The sequence below is a fragment of the Xenopus tropicalis genome, chromosome 1 (genome assembly GCF_000004195.4).
Source record: "Xenopus tropicalis strain Nigerian chromosome 1, UCB_Xtro_10.0, whole genome shotgun sequence".
In the NCBI taxonomy this organism is placed as follows: Eukaryota; Metazoa; Chordata; class Amphibia; order Anura; family Pipidae; genus Xenopus; species Xenopus tropicalis.
In genome coordinates this window covers 144,537,850-144,560,621 of record NC_030677.2, presented here as the reverse complement: position 1 = coordinate 144,560,621, position 22,772 = coordinate 144,537,850, and the positions used below count along the sequence as shown (strand labels likewise).

Genomic DNA, 22,772 nt, shown 5'->3' with positions numbered 1-22,772 from the left:
ATCCTCCGATTTATTATTTTTAGTACTTTATCCTATAATTTATATCTAAAAGTTAGTTTTAGACTGTTGCATTTAAACTTACTATCAACTACTTTTATTAAATCACAAGGCCCTTTCCTTCAGGTTGTGAAGAACCATGTCTATCACCAGGCACCTTGGTTCCCTGCTAAGCAGTGATTATTTTTCATCTATTTTCTAATTTCTTTAATTTTTTTTTTTTTGCATGGATACAGTGACCAAATGGCTAAACAATGGCTGACCCCCAAGGTCAGTGATCCCCAACCAGTGGCTCACAAGCAACATGTTGCTCACCAACCCCTTGGATGTTGCTCCCAGTGGCCTCAAAACAGGTGCTTATGTTTAAATTCCTGGATTACATGCAATCTTTATTTGCATCAAAACCATGAGTAGCACCAAACAAAGCCTTCTATATGTTATTGCAGTATGCTTGTGCTCTCCAACTCTTATTACATTTGAATGTGGCTCACAAGTAAAAAAAGGTTGGAGGCCCCTGCCCTAGGTAAACCAGCTATACCTCAAAACATCTACATTTCTTTACTAAACTATATGAAAGGCTGTTTATTAAAGTTAGTGTTGAGAAGAGTAATAGATTCTATAGAGACTGACGTGAAACAATGCAAGTGAAAGGGAAACTCCACCCCCAATAATGAAGTTACTTTAATTCTCTTATTGCTAACATCCTACATATATTATTGAATGGGAAAAAATGTTAGTGGAAAAAATAATGGTCTAATTAAGAGAACAGTTGAATTTCTACACAAACTCAGACTGAATAATTTCAACACTGTGCAAAATATTAATATAAATTGACTGCTTTTATTAACTGTATTATACAATCAAACATTGTACATCTTGTAAATTAAATCTTTATAAATGGCATGTTCTGATGTCAGAATAAGCTGTTTTAAACTTAGAGATGTACAAATTGCTGCCCTACTGACATTTTTCCAACAGTACATACTATAATCAGCACTAACTGTGCTGCTGTCAAAACAATGCCCATAGTAAGCTGAAAAGCACTCATTTATGTGCAGAAAGAAGAGTGTTCAGAGGCATGTGTTGGTACTACCCACGTGATGTACTTGTGTTCCTGCATGATACATTTGCTATCTTTGTTGCTGTGGGCACTGTGGGGGTAGTGCTGTGACTGGTGCTTTGCAGTCCCTTCATGTTTCAGTGTTCCTCACTGTAGAATGTAGATTCCAACACGGCTGTTCCAACTTGGTGCAGGTGGGAGTGATGCACATTACATTAGAACTGGAACCATTTAAGATTGCATCTATTTCCTTATCAATGGGACAAAGTGGCTTTTTGAGTTAAAGTAATTTCTATATATCCTTAGTTATTTGAAGTTTAAGATTTGATCCAATTTTGGATATTTATCCGGCATTCAGAAATTAATGGGGTAATTCAAGAATTGGGATATTATGGCCCCTTGCCCAGCAGCCTTGTATTATTCTATGGTCACCAAACTTCTTACTTGTAATAGCCTTTTATATATTCCAGAAGGCGATACATTATCCTCTTGAATTATACTACTATCATTTTCTATTGCACATTTTGAGCAAAATTAAAAATGATGGGTCAATCTTACTGTTGCCGAGGTCAATTTTTATAATTTTCCTTTTAAAAGAGGGCTATTGTCATACACTAGCTGTCTGTCTAGGGACACTGACTCAGGGTCATAACAGCCTGATTCCATGGCAGTATCCACAGGGCAGAGATCCTGGTCACTCCACCTAGAAAGAGAGGAACAAGTTAGGAGGCTACGAAGAATAGCTTTTAACTGTTTCTGTAAACACTGCAGTCTCAGCAATTGTTACCTCTGAGCACAGTAGATGTCTGTAGCTGATGCCCCTTTCCAGGCTGCATGGTCCAGTAAAAGAGTACCTTAAGAAAGAAAGAGCAGAATCTTTATTAGTGCATTAGACCAGTTATAAAATAGCTTTTTAAAGGGCATGTTCACTTTTGAACAAGACTGTTCCAATCAATATCAGTAAAATATTTACAAAACCATTCTTTAAAAAAAAATCTTTTAACATAGTGCTTGTCAGATCTTCAGGTCATGACGCAGCATCACATCAAATCACACTATAAAGGCAGTGCTACTACACATGCCCCTTGACTTCTATTGCCTACCATGCTGATCGTCTGAATAAAACTACTTAGTTTGGCATAAATATTATGCAAAGTTAACCTGGACTAAAGCCCTGCTCATAGTTGGAATAATGGAGGTGCCATGCTTTCAAGGAATGTAAGGTACCAACTCATTTCTGCTTACATAACTGATAACATTAAATATTAAGTCCTAACACCATTTCTCTTATACAGAACATACTATTCCTGTTTTCTTTCATCCCCCTGAATATTGTTTAGAAAGCCCAGTAAAATAATATACTTTGTTACTCTGGCAGGGGCATCCCCACATTTGTATCAGCTTTCAAGCAACCACCCCTCAGTATTACCGATATAGATCTTAGCCAGGCTATAAGCGAAGTCTCGTGCAGCAAGCTCCATATAGTTGCCCCCGCGCTGTCCTGCTTGCTGGGTGAAGGCCATAAGTTTGTTTAAAGCTCTCAGTGTGTGCTTTGCTGCCTGGGACAAGCTAGGGACACAAGATGCAGCATCTAGTTTTTCCTGCAGGTCAGAAAATAAAAGTAAAATATGAATTTGATTTAAAACAAGTGTCTGAAATCATGTAGTAGAGAATGTAGTAAATATCCTTATCACTGGTTCCTCCAAATATTATCAATTATATGTATAGGATCTCTTATCCAGAAACCCATTATCCAGAAAGCTCCAAATTACAGGACTGCAATCTCCTATTAACTCAATTTTAAGTACCTTGTACTTGATCCCAACTACGATATAATTAATCTTTACAGGAGGCAAAACAATCATGTTGGGTTATTAAGGGCTGCTGGCTGATTGATGCCTCAAGATGCAAGGCGCTGTTGGTTCCTCAAAAGTTAATGAGCTTGTGCTTTGGCTTTGGTCCCAAAATAGGGACTCCATGTCCTTTATGGTGGGTCTCTATTATCCCCTTTAAACTAAAAACACTAAAACACTAAAAACCAAATCAAACCTGCCTAAATCAATACTGTATTCCAAGACCTCAGTGTGATATACCTGGGTAACTGAAAACAATGCACTTAGCACTTCCCCTTTGCTCTTGATGACGGAACGCAGCACGTCTAAAGACAAGATGTTTGTCGTCCCTTCCCAGATAGTCAGAACCTGCCAGAGGAACATAATATAAAAAATGTTAACCAAATAGCTAACTCCCCTCAATGTGTATTCTTATTATCCTTTATTCATATAGCACCCACATACACAACACTTTATGGAGAACGTTTATTCACTGACTTTAAGACCTGACCTAGTGGAGCTTACATAGTTATGTTGTAACTGCAAGGTTTGGACAAGGTCTAGAAACCAAAGCATCCAGCAGGTATCATTTATTGGCTATTAGAAAGCAAACATCTTACTGTGAAAATCAGGATCCTCAAAGGAGACATATAGGATAAATGACAAAGCTTCTAATCTTGCAGGTAATTATGAATAATATATGGTGCTGGTTTCACTTTGCTCTAAAGTGCTATGGCCCCTGTCTGAGTTTCAAATGAGGGATGGGCGTGTCCTCGCAATCCCTGCCAGAAGCACAGTAGGAGGGGGAAAGCCCTGCAGTTACATAAGCAAAGACAAGCTTCAGTTCCCTATCAGGTCAGCCTAGCTCCAGATTGTGTTGAGTGCCGTGGGCTCCCCTGCACAGCCTGGGAAAAAAGGCAGCAGGAAGTGAAACAGTTGGGCGAAACCAGTGGAGTTTTTGTACAAAATTTTCAATAAATCAGCCCAAAACACTACCTTTTAAAAGAACATTTCTTCTCTATTTAAATGAGTACAATTCAGTAGCACACAATTATTTTTCATTCAATATGGATATAATTTAAGGGAATACTGTCATGGGAAAACATGTTTTTCTTAAAATGCATTAGTTAACAGAGCTTCTCCAGCAGAATCCTGCACTGAAACTGGTTTTCAAAAACCCAGATTTTTTTTATATTTAATTTTGAAATTTCACATGGGGTTACTCATATTGTTCATTTCCCAGGGTGCCACAGCCATGTGACCTGTGCTCTGATAAACTTCAGTAACACTTTACTGCTGAGCTGCAAGTTGGAGTGATATCATCCCCCTCTCAGCAGAACAATGGGAAGGGAGCAAGATAGCAGCTCCCAGTAAATATCAAATAGCACTCAATAGTAAGAGAGCCAAGTTCGGCTTGAGACTCCTTCAGTTACATGGGAGTAGCAGAAACAAGGTTATCTGAAAGCAGTTCTAATTTGTAGCGCTGGCTCCTTCTGAAAGCTCAGACTCAGGCACAATGCACAGAGATGGCGCCTACACACAAGTATTACAACTAAATAAATACATTTGTTAGTTCAAGAATAACATTTTATATTGCAGAGTGAATTATTTCCTCTGTAAACAGTGTAATTTAGAAATAAAAAGCACACCATAAAAACCATGACAGAATCCCTTTAAAGGAACCCCAGACAGACATAGAGAAAAGTCTATGTAGATTCTCATTCACCCAGGTCATGATATACAATATCTAGGAGAATTAAGTCTAAAACAACTGGACTTTTCCAAGTTGTTTCCTTGAAAATGTTTTACCACTCATCCAAATGGCTTCTTCAGTTCAAATGACTGGTAGGAAATTCCCCGGCATTTAAACCCTTGAGGTTAGTTCCATTGAACTTATTCAGTTAGCTGTTGGCTGAAACTGGCAGGTGTTAAACTCAGAAAAGTCCAGTTGTTTTAGACTTAATTCTATTAGATACTGTATGACATAGAGAAAACCTCTTACCTGAGTATCTCTCAGCATAACAGGCAGTCCTGTGTCCTCCATGTATCCCTGTCCACCAAAGCATTCCAGACCCTCCGATATAACTGAAAGGGCCTATGAAGTAAAACTGGATTATATCTTAACAATGCTGGTCAGGTTTAAAAATATGTATGGATACAGATACACGCAAACATACACATATATACACAGAAGAACCAAAAATGTAAATAAATAAACTCCTTTGAGAGACCCTCTGTTTCAGAGTACCTGCTTGCCAGTATACAATTTAGTGACAGGAATTAACAGGCGAAGGAGAAGCTGATCCTGCTCTGTTGCCATGTTTGTTTCCTCCAGTCCCAGAAGCCTAGAAATCTCCATCATGATAAGAAAAGCTCCACGAGCCTCAACCTAAGCAGGATTAAAAGCTTCATAAGCACATTTTCTCTTTTTTAACTTAAAATCATTTGAGCACAAATGGTGTCTTAAAGGAGAAGGAAAGGTAAAAACTAAGTAAGCTTTATCAGAAAGGTATACAGCCATAAGCACTCACAGAAACACTGCACTGACTTTTCTGTCAAAAGATTTCTTGTGTCTGTAATTCATGTGCCAGAGACACACAGCTCTCCGCTCTCACCTCTCCTGCTCCCCCCTCCCTCAAGAATGCTAAGAACTCACTCCCCCCCCCACTAAGGAATGTGGATCTGAGCCAATCAGCAGGAAACTGACTCTTACAAAGTCTTACAAACTGAGCATGTACACTTTGTCTCGGTGCAGGAGTGAGGCATTATGGGAACTTTCTTTACACAGCTCAGCTTTTTTTCTTCCTGTTTGGCTTCTGATCATCTGAACAGGTGAAATGTGGGAGATTTAAGGGCACTATTGAGACAACTGAAGATATGTCTGCAGCTTGAGATGAACTCTTTATTAGCCTTTACTTCACCTTTAAAATACTGTCAGAACTGAGAAAATATTTTCCCTAAATTCATGTGGTATCCTCTGCCGTGATTCATATTTAGCATTAAATATGTTTCTTCTGGAAACAGAGGCTGCTGTATAAAAGGTAGTGCAGGAAGAAGTTACAGAAGCTTTACAGGCTACACTTCTTAAAGTTGGCATTTAGGCATTTTACGTATACATGGAACACACAAAGGGCATACATAAGTACTTTATAGTACTAGAAGTGATATAATAGAACTGAATGCCAAAGGCTAAATTTCGTGGCTGCCATATGTGAGTACATTTTGAATGAAGACACGGCCACTCCTGACCAACTGTCATCCTACTGGGCCATCCGTGTACCTAAAACTATGCCCTTCTAAGAGCCAAACACCATAATCATTCCAATTTGGACTGCTACTTTGAGGCAAAGTTTGGCAAAGATTTACTACTTGGCAATATTTAGTTTTTATTGAGAAAGTTTGTTCTTCTATTCCACAAATACAAACATGTGATAACTGAGCAAATTCTGGTACAAAACAAAGACAAGCTACAGACAAGATTATAGCATCTTAAATGCAATAAATATCAAATCAGCAAGAGGGACAAAATGATATGTCCTGGAGACTAGAGCAAAATGGCTATGCAGCAGATAAAATTGGAACCAGTGCTGAATCTGTTGCATTGACTGGTGTTGGGAAAATTCACTGAGTTATAACTTGAACTTTAGCGGAATAGGGGATGTTAACCAATTTATAACTAGTAAAAAAAGGAATCATATTTCAAAATGGAAATACCTGTATAACTGGAATATATAGAACAGAAAACATGTGCTTACAGTTTTGTATTATATAGCTAACTTTTTTTTTAGACATTTTAGTTTGACAAGTAAAGAGGGGATATTGCCAGTGCATTTATTAACATATGAGAAATACTATTACTGCTGTTACTGTAAAGGTACTTTCAAATGTTTGTAGCTAGAGTTCACTGTTAATCTACCGTAGGTGTACAATATATCAGTATAGAACTCACCTCCATTCGTGCCATGGTCTGGATATGAAGGGGATGATCCTTTATCAGTTTCCCAAAGACAAATCGTTTAGCTGCATAATCCCTTGCCAAATTGATTATTCTGTGAGACAAAAGGGAATGATTAGGTACACATTCTGTTAATATTATTTATTTGGGGATCCATCTATCTCAATAGAACCAATCATCTCAGTGGTAATTACCTCCTCATTCCTGCTACAGCAAAGATGGTATTATAGATGCGGGTTATAGTCAGCATGCTGGAGATAGAAGCCACACCGCGGCCTTCAGGGGAAATCTGAGGTAAAACAGTTTATTTCCGACACTGCCACTTTAAGAATATTTTGTCATCGTTTATAAGTGAATCTGTTTCAATCCGTTCTGTTACACTGTGTATGTAAACTAAATCTTTTTCCCACCTGCACATGTTGTATTATTTGATGCCCAGCTGTCAATTAAACCTACCTTCAGGGCTTTAACTCCATCCAGCAGCAGCTCAGCAGTTGGTACTTGCCGAGTACCAAGCTTTTCCTTAAGCCTTTGAACTTCAATTCCATTTAGATTTCCTTCAGCATCTCGTACTTCCAGATAAAACAGAGAGAGTCCTTTAGTTCCCTAAATACAGAACAGAAACCCATCACCATTTTCATTATGTTCCTAAAGTTAAAGGTTCAAGTATATGGATTAAAGGGGCAGTTTAACCTCTCATTCAAAATGAGCTCAATGAGTACAGCTTGTTTTGATCCTTCTTTTGCTTATTGTTTAAATTACGAAAAAATCCATATTTTTTTAATCTCTTGAGCTAAACAGGCAAGGTAGATAATTAGATCACCAGTGCACAGATAATTCCTCTGTATTAAAGACTCTTGCTTTCAAAATAAAGGATAAATGGAGAGGTTGTATAACGAAAATGTATAACATAAAAAAAAGTTTTCCTGTTTAGTTAAAAAAAAAAAGCAAAAATATAGATTTTTGTGATTCAAACAACTGGCAACAAGTATATTCAGCACAAGCCCTATTCATTGAACTCACCTTGGACAAGGGTATATACTGCCTGTTGAAGTTTGTGTACATATCCACAAACACACACATATATAAATTTTCATACAGGTATATAATAACCATTGAAATATCATAAGGAATATTAACAGGTTAATACAGCTTTGCCTTTGAACTTACAAGCACTGTGTTACCATGGTTGTCCACTACTCTGCCCAAGGTCAAGCTCATGTTCGAGTCTGTGGCAGATGTAAACCACTTGTAGCCACGTAACCTATATGTGCCATCGTCCTGTCTGTGTGCAATAGTTTCTGTACCACCCGCTAGAAAGAAAAGGCCATCAAGTTAACCATTGTTCAACCCTTTAATGACTGCCAAAAACACGTTATAGTACATACCTACATCTGAACCTCCCCTGCGTTCTGTCATCCACTGTCCAGAGGTCCAGAAATTGCTGGGATTTCTTGAAGTCAAATGTTTATAGGCATCCTGCAATGGTTCTGGGACACCCAGAGACTGTGAGTTGCAAGGGAACAGTGATAGCAAGAAAAGGATAAAGTTTAGTGTCTTGTTTCCGGTTATTCATTAAATAGTGATACACAAGTATTATGGCTTTAACATATCCAGGCTTATTATTCAGAACTACTTGTCTTCCTTGAAAAGCATTGCTATTAGCACCTAAAACCATTTAACTGTTAGGGGCAGCTTTATCAAAGTACGATTTTTGTACTTTAAAAAGCATGATACAAAAAAATCGTATCAAATACAATTTTTTTTGTATTGTGCTTTTTAAAGTACGAAAAATTCATATTTGAAAATACGAAAAAATCATATCTTATCATATAATGTCTGAAAAGTACGATTTTTTTCGGATCTGAACGATCGTAAAATGCAGGAAAACCTTTCTGACTTTGATCCTTCTGTGCATGATTTTGGAAGCCTCCCATAGGACTCAATGGCACTCTGCAGCTCCAACCTGGCCCAAGGAAAGTCTCCCATAGGGCTCAATGGCACTCTGCAGCTCCAACCTGGCCCAAGGGAAGTCTCCCATAGGGCTCAATGGCACTCTGCAGCTCCAACTTGGCCCAAGGAAAGTCTCCCATAGGGCTCAATGGCACTCTGCAGCTCCAACCTGGCCCAAGGAAAGTCTCCCATAGGGCTCAATGGCACTCTGCAGCTCCAACTTGGCCCAAGGAAAGTCACAATACCGAAGCTTGAATGAATCCGAAACTTTCGTACTTGTCGCAACAAATATGATTTTGTCTCGCTTTTTGTCGCAAAGTACGAAAAAGTTGCACAAATTGCAGAAAATACGCAAAAGTTGTAACCTTTAAAAAAAATACAAAGTTTTTGTATTCGGACCTGTCGTACTTTGATAAATGTGCCCCAAAGTGTACCATATACTTATCATTTATCTCAACAGGGATCAGATAATCTAAATATTTATATCCAAAATGCAACCCTCCAAAAATGTAAATGGTATTACATAATAAAATACAACATTACAAATTTCAAGGTGTATTTTTCCAAACACAAACCAATTTGAAAATTACCTGAAGATAGACAAAATATAATATATCCCCATTAGGGGATGTGTGGGTCAACAAAATGTCCCTCCAAACCCAACCTGGCGAGTCATCTGTATTTATAGACAAAAGACCCGCCATCCTCTAACGTCACAAAGAGGCTGTAGTGGAGCAACAGGCACGTGCTTGTTCAGCATAAAATTAGAAAATGGGTAAAGTGCTGAAAATACATTTTGCCTATTGTGAAATATATATATATATATATATATATATATATATATATATTTATTTATTTCTTGGACTAAAGAGGGTCATGAGTGAATTTAAGAGTGCTTTCTTGGTCACTTAACTCTGGTAGGAGGAGCCTGAATGCCTTCTTAGTTGGGGGAAAAGGAGGGGCTTATTTAAACAGAGGTCAATCTCTATATAAACAAACTCCTGATTATAATTGGAGGGGATGCAGAAATGGTAACAAACATACAATGATCCATCAGCTATTCATAACACAAAAAAAAAAAATATTTTTTAATAAAAGAATAGGCAGAATACATTTTATAAAAGTTACCTCCCTCTGTAGTTAAATATGAAAATACAGGTATGGGACCAGTTATCCAGAATGCTCGGGACCTGGGGTATTCCAGATAAGGGGTCTTTCCGTAATTTGGATCTCCATACCTTAAGTCTACTAAAAAATCAATAAAACATTAATTAAACCCAATAGGCTTGTTCTGTCCCCAATAAGGATTAATTATATCTTAGTTGGGATCAAGTACAAGGTACTGTTTTATTTCTACAGAGAAATCATTTGGCAATCATTTTTAAAAATTATAATTATTTGCTTATAATGGAGTCTATGGGAGACAGCCTTTCTGTAATTCGGAGCTTTCTGGATAACGAGTTTCCGGATAAGGGATCCTATACCTAAAAGCCCTCTATAATAGATATGACAATAATGCAAGACAAAAAAGAGTACACTGTAGAAACCAAAGTTTCAGGACTTGCATGTGCTTTTAATTAGTCATTCTGACTGCACAAGTTTAATATCTAGCCACACACATCTGGTCAGCAACACATCCTTAATCCAGTCGGCTGCTACCCGCCACAAACAGACACACACAAGAGAATATAGACTGAGACCGCTCTGCAAAAAGGCTAATTAGAATGACTGGGAAGCGTAAGATTAACTGCAGATCTGTAACTTTACTATAATGTAAGGGTAGCCTGACCAAATGCTGTACTCACAGAAAAACATGAATTCTAAATCTAAAGAACCACTACCATACCCAATAATTCTTCGCATCTATTTACCTCAATAACCTTGGCAGCGCCATCAGTCATAGCTAGGGGGCAGGTGAAGAGTCCAGCAGATGGAGAATACAGATAGAGCTTGACAACCTGGATAAGACGGCTGTGGAGAGAAGAACGGGCTGAAAATTGTATACTGAAAATGACAGCCATCAAGATGAAAACAGTAAAATGGTATGAGATTGAAGAAAACTTAAAAGAGAATACATTCACTACTGAACCAGCTACTTTAAAGGGGTGGTTCACCCTTAAGCTTACTTTTAGTATGTTATAGAATGACTTATTCTGTGTACCAAATTTTTGTTAACTTCCGAAAATTTTTGAGCAGTTGACAGTTCTAATAATACAGAAATACATGTAATAGAAGTTATTGGTGATAAATATGTATATAGTTCTGGATTTGTTCGTTCCACTGTAATAAGGCTATTGTGTACACCCTGCATAAGTTATTTTCATTGTTTCGAAAAGCAGTGCATCTTTAAAATAATATCTCTGTGATGTTCCCCACAGGGCTTGTTCTGCCCTATGTGTACACTCTATCCTTAAAGGGGTAGTTTACCATTTAATAAACGTTTCAAATGTTATAAAAAGGTCATTCTAAACAACTTTTCAATTAGTCTATATTATTTGTTTTTTATAGTTTTTTGTGTACACAGTAAAACAGTAAGTTAGGTTGAAAAAGGACAAACGTCCATCAAGTTCAACCTTAGTGCCTATATATAACCTGCCTAACTGCTAGTTGATCCAGAGGAAGGCAAAACAACCCCTCTGAAGCCTCTCTAATTTGCCGCAGAGGGGAAAAAATTCCTTCCTGACTCCAGGATGGCAATCGGACCAGTCCCTGGATCAACTTGTGCTAAGAGCTATCTCCCTTAACCCTGTATTCCCTCACTTGCTTTTCACTAGAGTGAAAGGCCGAACTTAAACAAAAAAGTTGGCTTTTCATTCTACTGCGCATGCGCTGGCCCAGGGATTTTGCTGGCAGAAGGAACAAGGAAGAAGGAAGCGCTTGCTGCAGCTACCCCGGGCTGGTGCGGTTTTCTTGTAACAGGGGCACCAGCCTGGGGTAAAAGGTAAGCGATTAAAGTCACTTGGGGGTGCCTAACATTTTGGCACCCCCAAGTGACTTAGCCTTTCCTTCTCCTTTAAGCACCTCTTCTACAGTGGAAACAACCCTAACTTGGCCAGTCTTTCTTCATAACTAAGACTTTCCATACCCTTTACCAGCTTAGATGCCCTTCTCTGTACCCTCTCTAATTATGTTCATTTTATGTCTTTTGGCCATTCCAGGTATACGCCTCTTTATCAGGATGCACTTTGTGGGTGTCTTCAGAGCTTCTAGCAGCTAAATTTTAGCTTTTGGGTCCACCATGTCCTGGAGTACAATCCTTAATCAATGCATATTCTGCCTGCTTTGATATGATCTATTTTTCATAAAAATATTTATTTGCAGATTTTTTCTTTCCCCCATTTTTCTATTCAATAAATATCAGTCTATACCAGAGTTGTTACATAACACAACAGAAAGAAAAGTAGAGAGGCTTATAAATATGACTAACTTTTACAAATAAAGGGGTCTGTAACTTTTCAAATTTTTAAAACAGATTTTTATTTTGGAAAACAATGAAAATTGTTTTTGGGCAAAAACACTTTTTCTACTTTGATGAAAGCATCTTGGTACATTCCTTAGATTCTATGGGATTGTCAGCTGGGGGAAATCTGCACATTCCCCAGCTACATGCCCCTGTCAATATAATAGAGTGGCACAAAGGTATGAACAACTTGTTAGATATATATTACAGAATGTATAAGACTAAGGTAATCCACTGCAATATTGCTACAAATTTCGACTTAAATTTTTTTTTATTAAAATGAAAAGATATATATATTTTAAGTAGGGAGTCCATTTAAGCCCCCAAAGACATTTAACAAAAGGTGTAGGATGGGACCTTTCCTTTGCCAACATATTTTTGGGGAACTTTGGCTTTTGTTGCATGCAGTAGTTTTAAAGGTAATACACTGATCAGATACATTATTCAGTGGGCAATAAACTTACACGGATGTTTTGTGTATCACAATCTGGGTATTTTTGTTTTACATTTGTAATTATATTTCGCAATGAGTTTCCACTGTTTGAGTGTGTTTTGAACATCATTTCACTTTCCACTGGGTGTAAATGAATACATTCCTTCATGAACTTATCTCCTCTATGGGGCTGTCTCTGTGTTGATTTATTTTGGCTGCTGGGAAGTAGTTTCTTTAACCTTGGGAGATCGGTCAGTTATTTAGAAACTGTAGTTAAATGACTGAGAATTAGAGAAAAAGACTAAGGGAGCAATGATGTTAAATTTCTGCATTTGTGCTGTGTGTTAATCTGCATTAATGTATTTCTGGAATGCTAGGCAAACAAAGTGTATTTCAGATGTTTTGTACAATTACTGATATAAAACACATATCTAAGAGCAGTAATGCACTCTAGGGTTATTATTTATCCCAGTCTCAGCTGATAACGTAACCTAACCCTTTGTGTATTTATCTTATCATATATATACATATATATATGCGCATGAAAAAATGGAGCACTCATGGGACTTTCGAATAAGTGAAATTTATTTTATTCGTTTGTCAATGTTTCGGTCCTGCTAAAAGGATTTTTCTCAAGACATCCCACAAACGCATGCCACAACCTAAAATAGCAAATTGATTATGTATATTGACACCCAATCCACTCCCTGTGCTGTCAACAGTGTGCAGGATAACAAATAGTGACTTGTGCAAATCTTAAATACCCGTAACATCTGTGAAAATGGTGTCAAATTAGATCAAACAACCAATTAATTTATGCCTGAACAGGGTTAATTTAAATGTGCAAAACATCTTAAGGTGCATTTCACTAATGTATCCACTTGGTGTCGCTCACATAGCTATTTTGATGACTGCTTTTTGAAGAGTATCATGTGCTACTTCATTTTTGATATATTGTTAAATTTTACATTGGAACATAAGGTAATGTGTTTTTAATAGCATTTAACATTAAAAGTTTTTTATATTATATAAATGTAAACATATACAGTGGTGTGAAAAACTATTTGCCCCCTTCCTGATTTCTTATTCTTTTGCATGTTTGTCACACAAAATGTTTCTGATCATCAAACACATTTAACTATTAGTCAAAGATAACACAAGTAAACACAAAATGCAGTTTTTAAATGAGGGTTTTTATTATTTAGGGAGAAAAAAAATCCAAACCTACATGGCCCTGTGTGAAATAGTAATTGCCCCCTGAACCTAATAACTGGTTGGGCCACCCTTAGCAGCAATAACTGCAATCAAGCGTTTGCGATAACTTGCAACGAGTCTTTTACAGCGCTCTGGAGGAATTTTGGCCCACTCATCTTTGCAGAATTGTTGTAATTCAGCTTTATTTGAGAGTTTTCTAGCATGAACCGCCTTTTTAAGGTCATGCCACAACATCTCAATAGGATTCAGGTCAGGACTTTGACTAGGCCACTCCAAAGTCTTCATTTTGTTTTTCTTCAGCCATTCAGAGGTGGATTTGCTGGTGTGTTTTGGGTCATTGTCCTGCTGCAGCACCCAAGATCACTTCAGCTGGGGGTGACTACAGAAATTGAACTCAGGTGTGATAAACCACAGTTAAGTTATTTTTTAACAAGGGGGGCAATCACTTTTTCACACAGGGCCATGTAGATTTGGAGTTTTTTTTCTCCCTTAATAACGTAAACCTTCATTTAAAAACTGCATTTTGTGTTCAATTATGTTATCTTTGACTAATAGTTAATGGTTTTTGATGAGCAGAAACATTTAAGTGTGACAAACATGCAAAAGAATAAGAAATCAGGAAGGTGGCAAATAGTTTTTCACACCACTGTATATATATATGTTTGATATAGCATCATGATAGAACGTATCATGGATGAGTATGTGGGCGATACCAAATGGACAGACTGGTGAAATGCACGGTAACTACAACATGTTTGATGTAGCAACATGATAGATTTCATGGTCACATTCTTAATTAGCTATGTGAGCGACACCAAGTGCATAGATTAGTGAAATGCACATTAAGAAGTTTTGCTACATCAAACATGTTGTATTTACCGTGCATTTCACCAGTCTGTCCATTTGGTATCGCCCACATAATCATCCAAAAAAAGTGACAATGCATTCTATCATGTTGCTATATCAAACATGTATATATTTATATAATATGAAAACTTTCACATTTATATTAACCTTATTGAGGCATGAATTAATTGGTTATTTAATCTCATTTTAGTTCAATTTTTACAGGGGTTATGGGTATTTAAGATTTGCACAAGTCACTTTTTGTTATTCTTGATAATGGTCATTGATTAATGTCGACCGAAACTTTGGACACAAGTGGTATGTGAAATAAAGACATTTTGTTGTTTTTATATTTGAGAGTGTTAGTCCTAACCAAACACACACACACACACATATAACCAATTTCTATGCTATGCAGATTTGCATCCAAATTATGCATTAAATAAACATTACATTGAAAGAGAAGGAAAGGTTGAATAAAAGTGATTGTACCTACCTGATACCCTGGGCTGGTGCTCCTGTTAGCAAAAGAACGCACCGCCACAGGGTACATGCCGGCGAGCAATCCTCTTCTGTGTTCACGCTGGCTGCACATGTGCAGTAGAGTGAAAAGTCAAACTTTAACAAAAAAAAGTCAGATTTTTGACTTTACTGCACATGCATGGGCCCTGGGATCACAAATAAATGTGAAGAAATGAAGAGGAACACATGCATGTACCCTGGCCTGGTATGATTTTCTGCTAATAGGAGCACCAGTCTAGGGTATCAGGTAAGTAGTTACAATCACTCCCTGTGATTTTAACTTTCCTTCTCCTTTAAATAAAATGAATAGAATTGTTTGTTTTTCCATTAATATGGATTCATGCATTGTACTTTAGTTATTATCAATAACAAGGTACTGTTTAACTGTAACAGAAAAAATGAAGTAATTAAAAAAAATGAGTTATTTGCTTAAAATGAACTCTAAGGGAGATGGCCTTTACGTAATTCAGAGCTTTCTGGATAATGGGTACTAGATCCCACCAAACAAAACTTGTATACTGATAATAATTCTCATAATTCTCCATTTTATATTGAACTAAAAGCTTTCTAAGAACCAATAACTTATTTTATGTACCTCCAGCTGGAATATCTCCTCTCATACGCTTCTGCAACCAGACCTTCCTCTGCTGAAAGTTCTTTCATTTTCTTCCAAGCTGAGCAGGTAATAATCTGATCCACCCTGCGTCCCCAGGCATCGTACTGCTGTAAGCGTGGTGGATTCAGCTCACAGTCCCTTCCTAGAGAATCTATTTCCTCCACTAAGCGTTGAGCGAATCGTTTACAGTCCTGACTCATCTCACTGAGAACCTGCAATTGAAAGGACAGCTGAATTATCTACTCATTTTATTCAATGTTGGGTAGAGGCAACTTTATTGTAAAATATCCCTCTAAAGTTTAAGCTGGTTTATTTCTATTTTTATAAATAAATAAGAGAATCATATACTGAATAGTCTGACACTAATTTTAAGGTAGTAGGCTTGGCAGTCACGTGATGTTTTTGCCTCTCATACAAATGAATGCTATACTGAATAAAATGTTAACACATAAATTAGGCTTGCAACAAGTAGCTAATGTATTAATTCTCTATAACTTAGTAATTTTATCTCAGTAACAAATATATAGGAAATAAATGTGTTCAAAGCAGTCAAACACATTCTTGTGTTCTTGTGTCTGTCACAAACATTTTCCTCAAACATAGTATAGGAAAGTGATTTAAAACACTTCTTTAAAAATACACAGCCTTTTGAATATATTAGATAAAAACCATACATTCATGTAAGTTAAATAGATACTGATTGTTTAATAGATGAATATTGAAAGCTAACATTATGTTTTGATATAACTTGTCTAGTGTGGGCTTCATTGTGTCCACATTTATTTCTAGTTTTTAAAGTCATAATGTGTATATTAATAAATATGTATTTATGTTCTTAATTTGTGGAATGGTTATGAACCATGAAACATATTAAAGGGCACCTATCACCCCATACAGTTTCCCCCGCCACAGGTGCGGGCACTCCAGATAGGAGAAACAATCACTTTTAAAAAAAAAAAAAAAAAAAAAAAAAAAAACTACCCCTACCAGTGCTGGGCTACCCACACTGTGAGGGAGCCCCCTCTGGTGGGGAAAACAATATATGGGTGATAGGTCCCTTAAGGGCTCTGGCACACGGAGATTAGTCACCCGCGTCAAATCTCCCTTGTCTCGGGCAACTAATCTCCCCGACACTAATCTCCCTGACACACATATAAACATGAGAAGTATTTTATGGCCTTATTTATACTCCCTTTTTAAAGTATAATGTATAAGTATTTTATTAGTAAATAAACTATTATATACAGTGGGATATTAATATAAAATCTACAGCATACCTGAGGAGGAAGGTGCCTCTTTAGGTAACTTTGGAGCAGAGCATCCTCTAAGAACTGGTTTCCTAAAGAAGGCATTTGTTGGAAAAAATTCCCTATCGCCGCACGGGAGAAAGGCATCTTTAACTCATCCAAAATCCCCTGTAGCTGAATATCGCCTGGATGGCCGAGGGCTGGTGACAGAGCACTTTTGCTCCCCATGTAACATGAAGGTTGGCACAGTAGCCAGGGATTTACGTTTCTTCCATGTTGTCTTGCCAATAGAAGGCTACCTAATTTCACCCTACAAATCAAGGAAACAAATCATTAAAAGGGCATGTTATAGTTTATGCTATGTTATTATTAAACTGTTTCATTGTGTATTTTTGGTAATTTACCTGTTACACACATTTATCCTGCGCACTCAGGCACTGCCATAATAGCCATCTAAGGTGATAGCAAACAGAGAGATTTGCCAACTGCAAGAAAACTTTGTTTGACTTACTAAAAGGAATCGCTGCTTATGTTTTGCCACCAGCAATTCACTTTATTGCCAGTGGGAAAGCAATCGGTGAGATTTGCCGCCCAGATTTAACTTCAGACCACAAGTCCCAATGTGCTATTGCCTTTACAGGTTTTGGGATCATATAAAAATAATTTGAAAATATTTGCTCAAATCAGACTACATGATAGAAGGTTTTCCCATGATTAAGAGATTTCTGGATATTGTTTTTGGATAAGAGATCCCATACCTGTATCTGGGACTCATTATGTTAATTAGATCACCATACCATAAGATTACTAAAAAACATTTAACAATAAAAAACCCAATAGGATTTCTTTGTGGCCAATGTGGATTTATGCAGATTAGTTACCATCAACTACAACTATTTTATTTTTACAGAGAAAAAGTCATAAAAAAAATTACAATTGTTTGCTTAAACTTTATATAAATTGGCAATTGTGAACTGTCTCAGAATATTACTCTCTGCATCATACTAAAAGTTAACTCAAAGGTAAGCACCCTTTAAATAGACATTACACTGCTACATTTAGAATTGAATAAATAATGCATACAAATGTTCTAGTTATACAAGTTTCAAATTGATAAGATTTACTTAGGAAAGCTAAGCAACAATTAGTTCACTCGTCATTACAATTTGGCCACTATTTCATAGATTAAGGTTGACTGGATGTAGAACCGCATCCTCTGATTAAAATAAACAAAATATGAAGACCAATAAGGCTTTCTGCAGATAATAACCAATACCAAACTTTGAATGAACAATAAATGATTGACTATACAGAACTGTAACACACTATAAACAAAAATCAAAGGGTTTGAATATATCAACAAGATAATGATCCAAAACATCTTCAAATTAGGGCAGTGGCACATGTGGAGATTAGTCGCCAGCAATAAATCTTAATTACCACAGGCGACGAATCTCGACATGCCATCCCACTGGCAATAATGTAAACTTTGGTTTCCCAAAGTCACCCGAAGTTGTTTCTCAAGAAAACGTCTGGTGACTTCGGGAAACCGAAGCGACGCGTTTGCCATCCCACTGGCAATTTACATTCTTGCCGGTGGGTTGGCATTGCGGGGAGATTTGTCGCCAGTGGTAACGAAGATTTGTCGCAGGGCGACTAATCTCCCTGTGTGCCATTTCCCTTAGTGTTTTTATCTTAGTTCGATTAAACTTGAAATTTTAACTCAAATGTGTGCTGATTAAAAAACTTGAATCGATAAAAACTTGAAAAAACTAGAAGGCAGCAAATCTGCATTCTACTCATCATTTTTACTTGTATTGAAAAAAATCACATTTTGCTGGGGCAACTCCCACTGACTTCTACAAGCTTTTAGATGCACTGTTTTACACGTAATAAATATCAAACATTTGAGTTTTTGAAATTCTAATTAGAATTTGTGAGTTTTAGCACTAAAATATTAACAGTTAAAAATGTGAACACTGACAAATCAGCACCTAAGTTGAATATCACCAAGAACAACCAAAACTTTTAGTATGCTTGGCATGTGGGAGAAAAGCCCAACTGAGATTCTGATTAAGATATAGCAATATTATCTATTAACCGGTGCCCTATTTTATATATTTTTTAAAAATTATGTAAAATTAAGACGTTAAATGTACAGGCTCAAAAGAGATAAGACCTGAATCAGTTTATCTTTAAAATATACAATACTTGCCATATCTTAATGTAAAGGTTACGGTAGCAAAGCATTATCAAAAATATTTTAAAGAAAACTAGAACATATTTTGGTGTAAAATGCAAGAAAACAAGAAATGCACTGAAATTGAAAATTGAAATTGAAAACAAAACAAAAAAATCGTAAAATGTAAAAATCTAACAGTGGGAGTTACTGTAATTTGTGTGAATGAGAGAGACTTTCCCCTACAGCTGACTAGTACACTGTAAATGTCAATCATATAATGAATTCTCTGCATGGTTGTGTATTAGATTTCCATCCTGTAAAATATGTTTATATTTTCTTCAAGTTGTGCCTTAAGGCATTTGTTGAATAAGACATTTACCACCATAAATAAGTTAATTTACTAAGGAGGCCACATATGGATCAAATTCTAATATATATGACACATCAACATGAGTTAAGATCATTTAAACTGTAGAACAAATTGGTCACACATGGGTATAATAATTGCCCTTGAAAGGATAGAATTGTCAGATATGTACTTAAAACCACAGGTTGTTACAGTTCTGGGTTAAATAATGTCCCTACACAAATCATATGCAAACAATTAAGTCTTAAATTGAAAAAGTTTTTTATTTTGCTCAATTAACTTATTAAAATGTTGCATAATAATCATGTCTGTATTCCACACATGCATAGGTGAATACAGAGATCGATAAATATTTGGTTGAGTCTGAGGAAAAATAAGAATGTATCTGTCCCTAAACTAATCAGTATAGGAAGTATAGGCAGTGGAACAGGGCTGCACACAATACTGAGCCCAGTGCCAGAGCCCACATGCATTTAGACAAAAAGTATGGCCTATGGCCCTATGTGCTTCACTGTACAGTATTGGCTCTAATTTCTAAAACAATGCAAGGTTGCAGAGTGACAGACCTGTCTTGCTTGAGGAATCAGACATTTGCAACATTGTTTAAAGAGTCATAACCAGGAGTTAAAGGAATACTGTCATGGGAAAACATGTTTTATTCAAAATGCATCAGTTTATAGAGCAAAAACGCAAACAGATTTTTGATGTTTAATTTCACATGGGGCTAGCCATAGTCTTCATTTCCCAGGGTGCCACAACCATGTGACCTGTGCTCTGGTAAACTTCAGTCACACTTTACTGCTGAGCTGCATGTTGGGGTGATATCACCCCCTCCCTTTCCCCCCCCCCAGCAGCCGATCAGCAGAACAATGGGAAGGGAGCAAGATAGCAGCTCCCAGTAGATATCAGAATACCACTCAATAGTAAGAAATCCAAGTCCGGCTTGGAACTCCTCTAGTTACATGGGAGTGGGAGAACAATAGGTTACCTGAAAGTAGTTCTAATGTGTAGTGCTGGCTCCTTCTGAAAGCTCAGACTCAGGCACAATGCACTGAGATGGCTGCCTACTCACCAAAATTACAACCAAATAAAATACATTTGTTCGTTCAAGAATAAAATTTCAAATGGTAGAGTGAATTATTTGCTATGTGTAATTTAAAACTAAAATGTGCACCATAAAAATCATGATGGAATGCCTTTAAGCTAATGCTGATTTCAACTGTAATTATTTCTTGGGTTGACATGTCTTTTAAACCAATCAGGTACCCCACATTGATGCCTAGCTACTTACAGCTGCTTATCTGGGTGATCGTTGCTGGGCCAAAGTATAAAAGTATAAGCGGAAAGCATATGCATACACAAATAGTGTGTTGGCTGGCTCAAAAGTCTGTGCGAAACATGGACGATTATAATATTTAGAACAGGGGTACAAGCCTTTACATTACATTAACATTTATTTATAAAGCACCAACATATTCCGCAGTGCTGTACAATAAGTGGGTTTTATACATTGGACATACAGAGTAACATATAAAGCAATCAATAACCGATACAAGAGGTGAAGAGAGCCCTGCCCAAAAGAGCTTACAATCTACAAGATTGTAATGAGGGGCAGTCAAAAAATGGTAATAATTTGATTAATATAATCAGTAATTGGAATTAATGTGACTAACAAGAAAATGTTCAAGACCCCTTATTTTGTTTGGCCATATAATACTGAGAGTTAGTGAGAGGGTGCAGGCAGCCCAAAGCTTATTACAAACATGGCGCACAGACTGTCACACTGGGCATTGAACACATAAAACACAGCATACTTGCATGCAATCAATGTTTTTGAAAACGTTTTACATTAGTGACTGATAATAATCACCGGGTACAAATCGTCACGATAAGGCATTCAATTGGGTAGATGTTAGCGAACACTTTACGGTAATAGTCAGAAACCAGCTTTGTAAACAAAAACTGTTATTTCAAAAAATAAGCTCAGGTTTCTGCAAAAATATGTGCAAAGCTACTAAAGGAATTAAACCAGAAATCCCTTATACACTGCCCTTGCGTTTCCCTTTATAATGTATAGCCTCTTTACCCTCTTGCTTGCGACATTGGAAATTTCACCCTTCGGAACAAGGAAGTTTGTAGCCTAATTACTTATTCAAAAGAGGGCGGGACTTACAATGATGAAGTCCAAGAGAGCAGTCAGCCTGCCTTTTATTGGCTGTAAGGAGCATGTGATTGGAGAGGGAAGTTTAGTGTTCGTCTCTCCGGGTGGTGGGAGTGAGGGGTGTTAGGGGGCAGAGCGCTCAAACCTAAACAGGAATCTCATTCCAAATAAATATGTCTGGCAGGCCCTGCTGGGATCACAGCTCTACCGCACTGCTACTTTAAAAACCTTTTGTGTTATAAGAGAGGTAGCGCAGGGACCGCAAAAGATAATTGTTTGCAGTTTTCTGGTGCGGCGACGGGACACGGAGTAGCGCTTCATACGGGAATGAGAGAAGGTTAATAGGGGGGCTGGATACATGACGGAGCTAAAGTGCTTAGAGATAGAGAGGAATTGAAGAGGATGTAAGAAGATGTGAAAGGTGGGGAAGGAGTAGGTGCAGGGCCGCTATCTGGGGGCGGAGGGGCACAAGTGTGCAGGGAACTTAAAGGAACAGTAACACCAAAAAATGAAAGTGTATAAAAGTAACTAAAATATAATGTGCTGCTGCCCTGCCCCGGTAAAAGTTGTGTGTTTACTTCAGAAAGTCTACTATAATTTATATAAATAAGCTGCTATGTAGCCATGGAGGCAGCCATTCAAAGGAGAAAAGGCACAGGCACATAGCAGATAACAGATAAAACACCATTGTATTCTACAGAGCTTATCTGTTATCTGCTATGTAACCTGTGCCTTTTCTCCTTTTTTCCAGCTTGAATGGCTGCCCCCGGGGCTACACAGAAGCTTATTATATAAATTATAGTAGTGTTACTGTAGCAAACACACCAGTTTTACCAGGGCAGGGCAACAGTGCATTATATTTTTATTACTTTAAAGCTCTTTCATTTTCTAGTGTTACTGTTCCTTTAAGCAAAATCTGCTTGATA

The 22,772-nt window shown here is 37.2% G+C and overlaps 1 protein-coding gene across 2 annotated transcripts; it reads right to left on the bottom strand.

The window, feature by feature from the left end:
* Positions 1–817: 817 nt before the first annotated feature.
* Positions 818–21,877, bottom strand: MGC107841 (novel acyl-CoA-dehydrogenase protein). 2 transcript variants are annotated; one of them, XM_012963716.3, is made up of 15 exons: positions 21,772–21,877; positions 17,167–17,446; positions 15,869–16,101; positions 10,669–10,768; positions 8,233–8,350; positions 8,015–8,157; positions 7,301–7,450; positions 7,039–7,133; positions 6,839–6,938; positions 5,138–5,278; positions 4,892–4,984; positions 3,151–3,258; positions 2,487–2,658; positions 1,845–1,911; positions 818–1,760 (listed from the first exon to the last, which is right to left on the bottom strand). In XM_012963716.3, exons 1-15 carry the CDS (start codon positions 21,786–21,788, stop codon positions 1,634–1,636), a joined length of 1,944 nt encoding a protein of 647 aa, XP_012819170.1. In that variant the 5' UTR covers positions 21,789–21,877; the 3' UTR covers positions 818–1,633. The 2 variants fall into 2 exon arrangements, with proteins under 2 accessions (XP_012819170.1, NP_001025577.1); NM_001030406.1 differs by having other exon boundaries at positions 21,772–21,793.
* Positions 21,878–22,772: the final 895 nt, after the last annotated feature.

Coding starts and splice junctions, on each gene's coding strand:
- MGC107841 (XM_012963716.3), bottom strand. Junction 8,351..10,668: donor GCGCTGCCAAGGTTATTGAG/GTAAATAGATGC, acceptor TGCAACTCACAG/TCTCTGGGTGTCCCAGAACC. Junction 5,279..6,838: donor AGACCATGGCACGAATGGAG/GTGAGTTCTATA, acceptor AATCCTGCTTAG/GTTGAGGCTCGTGGAGCTTT.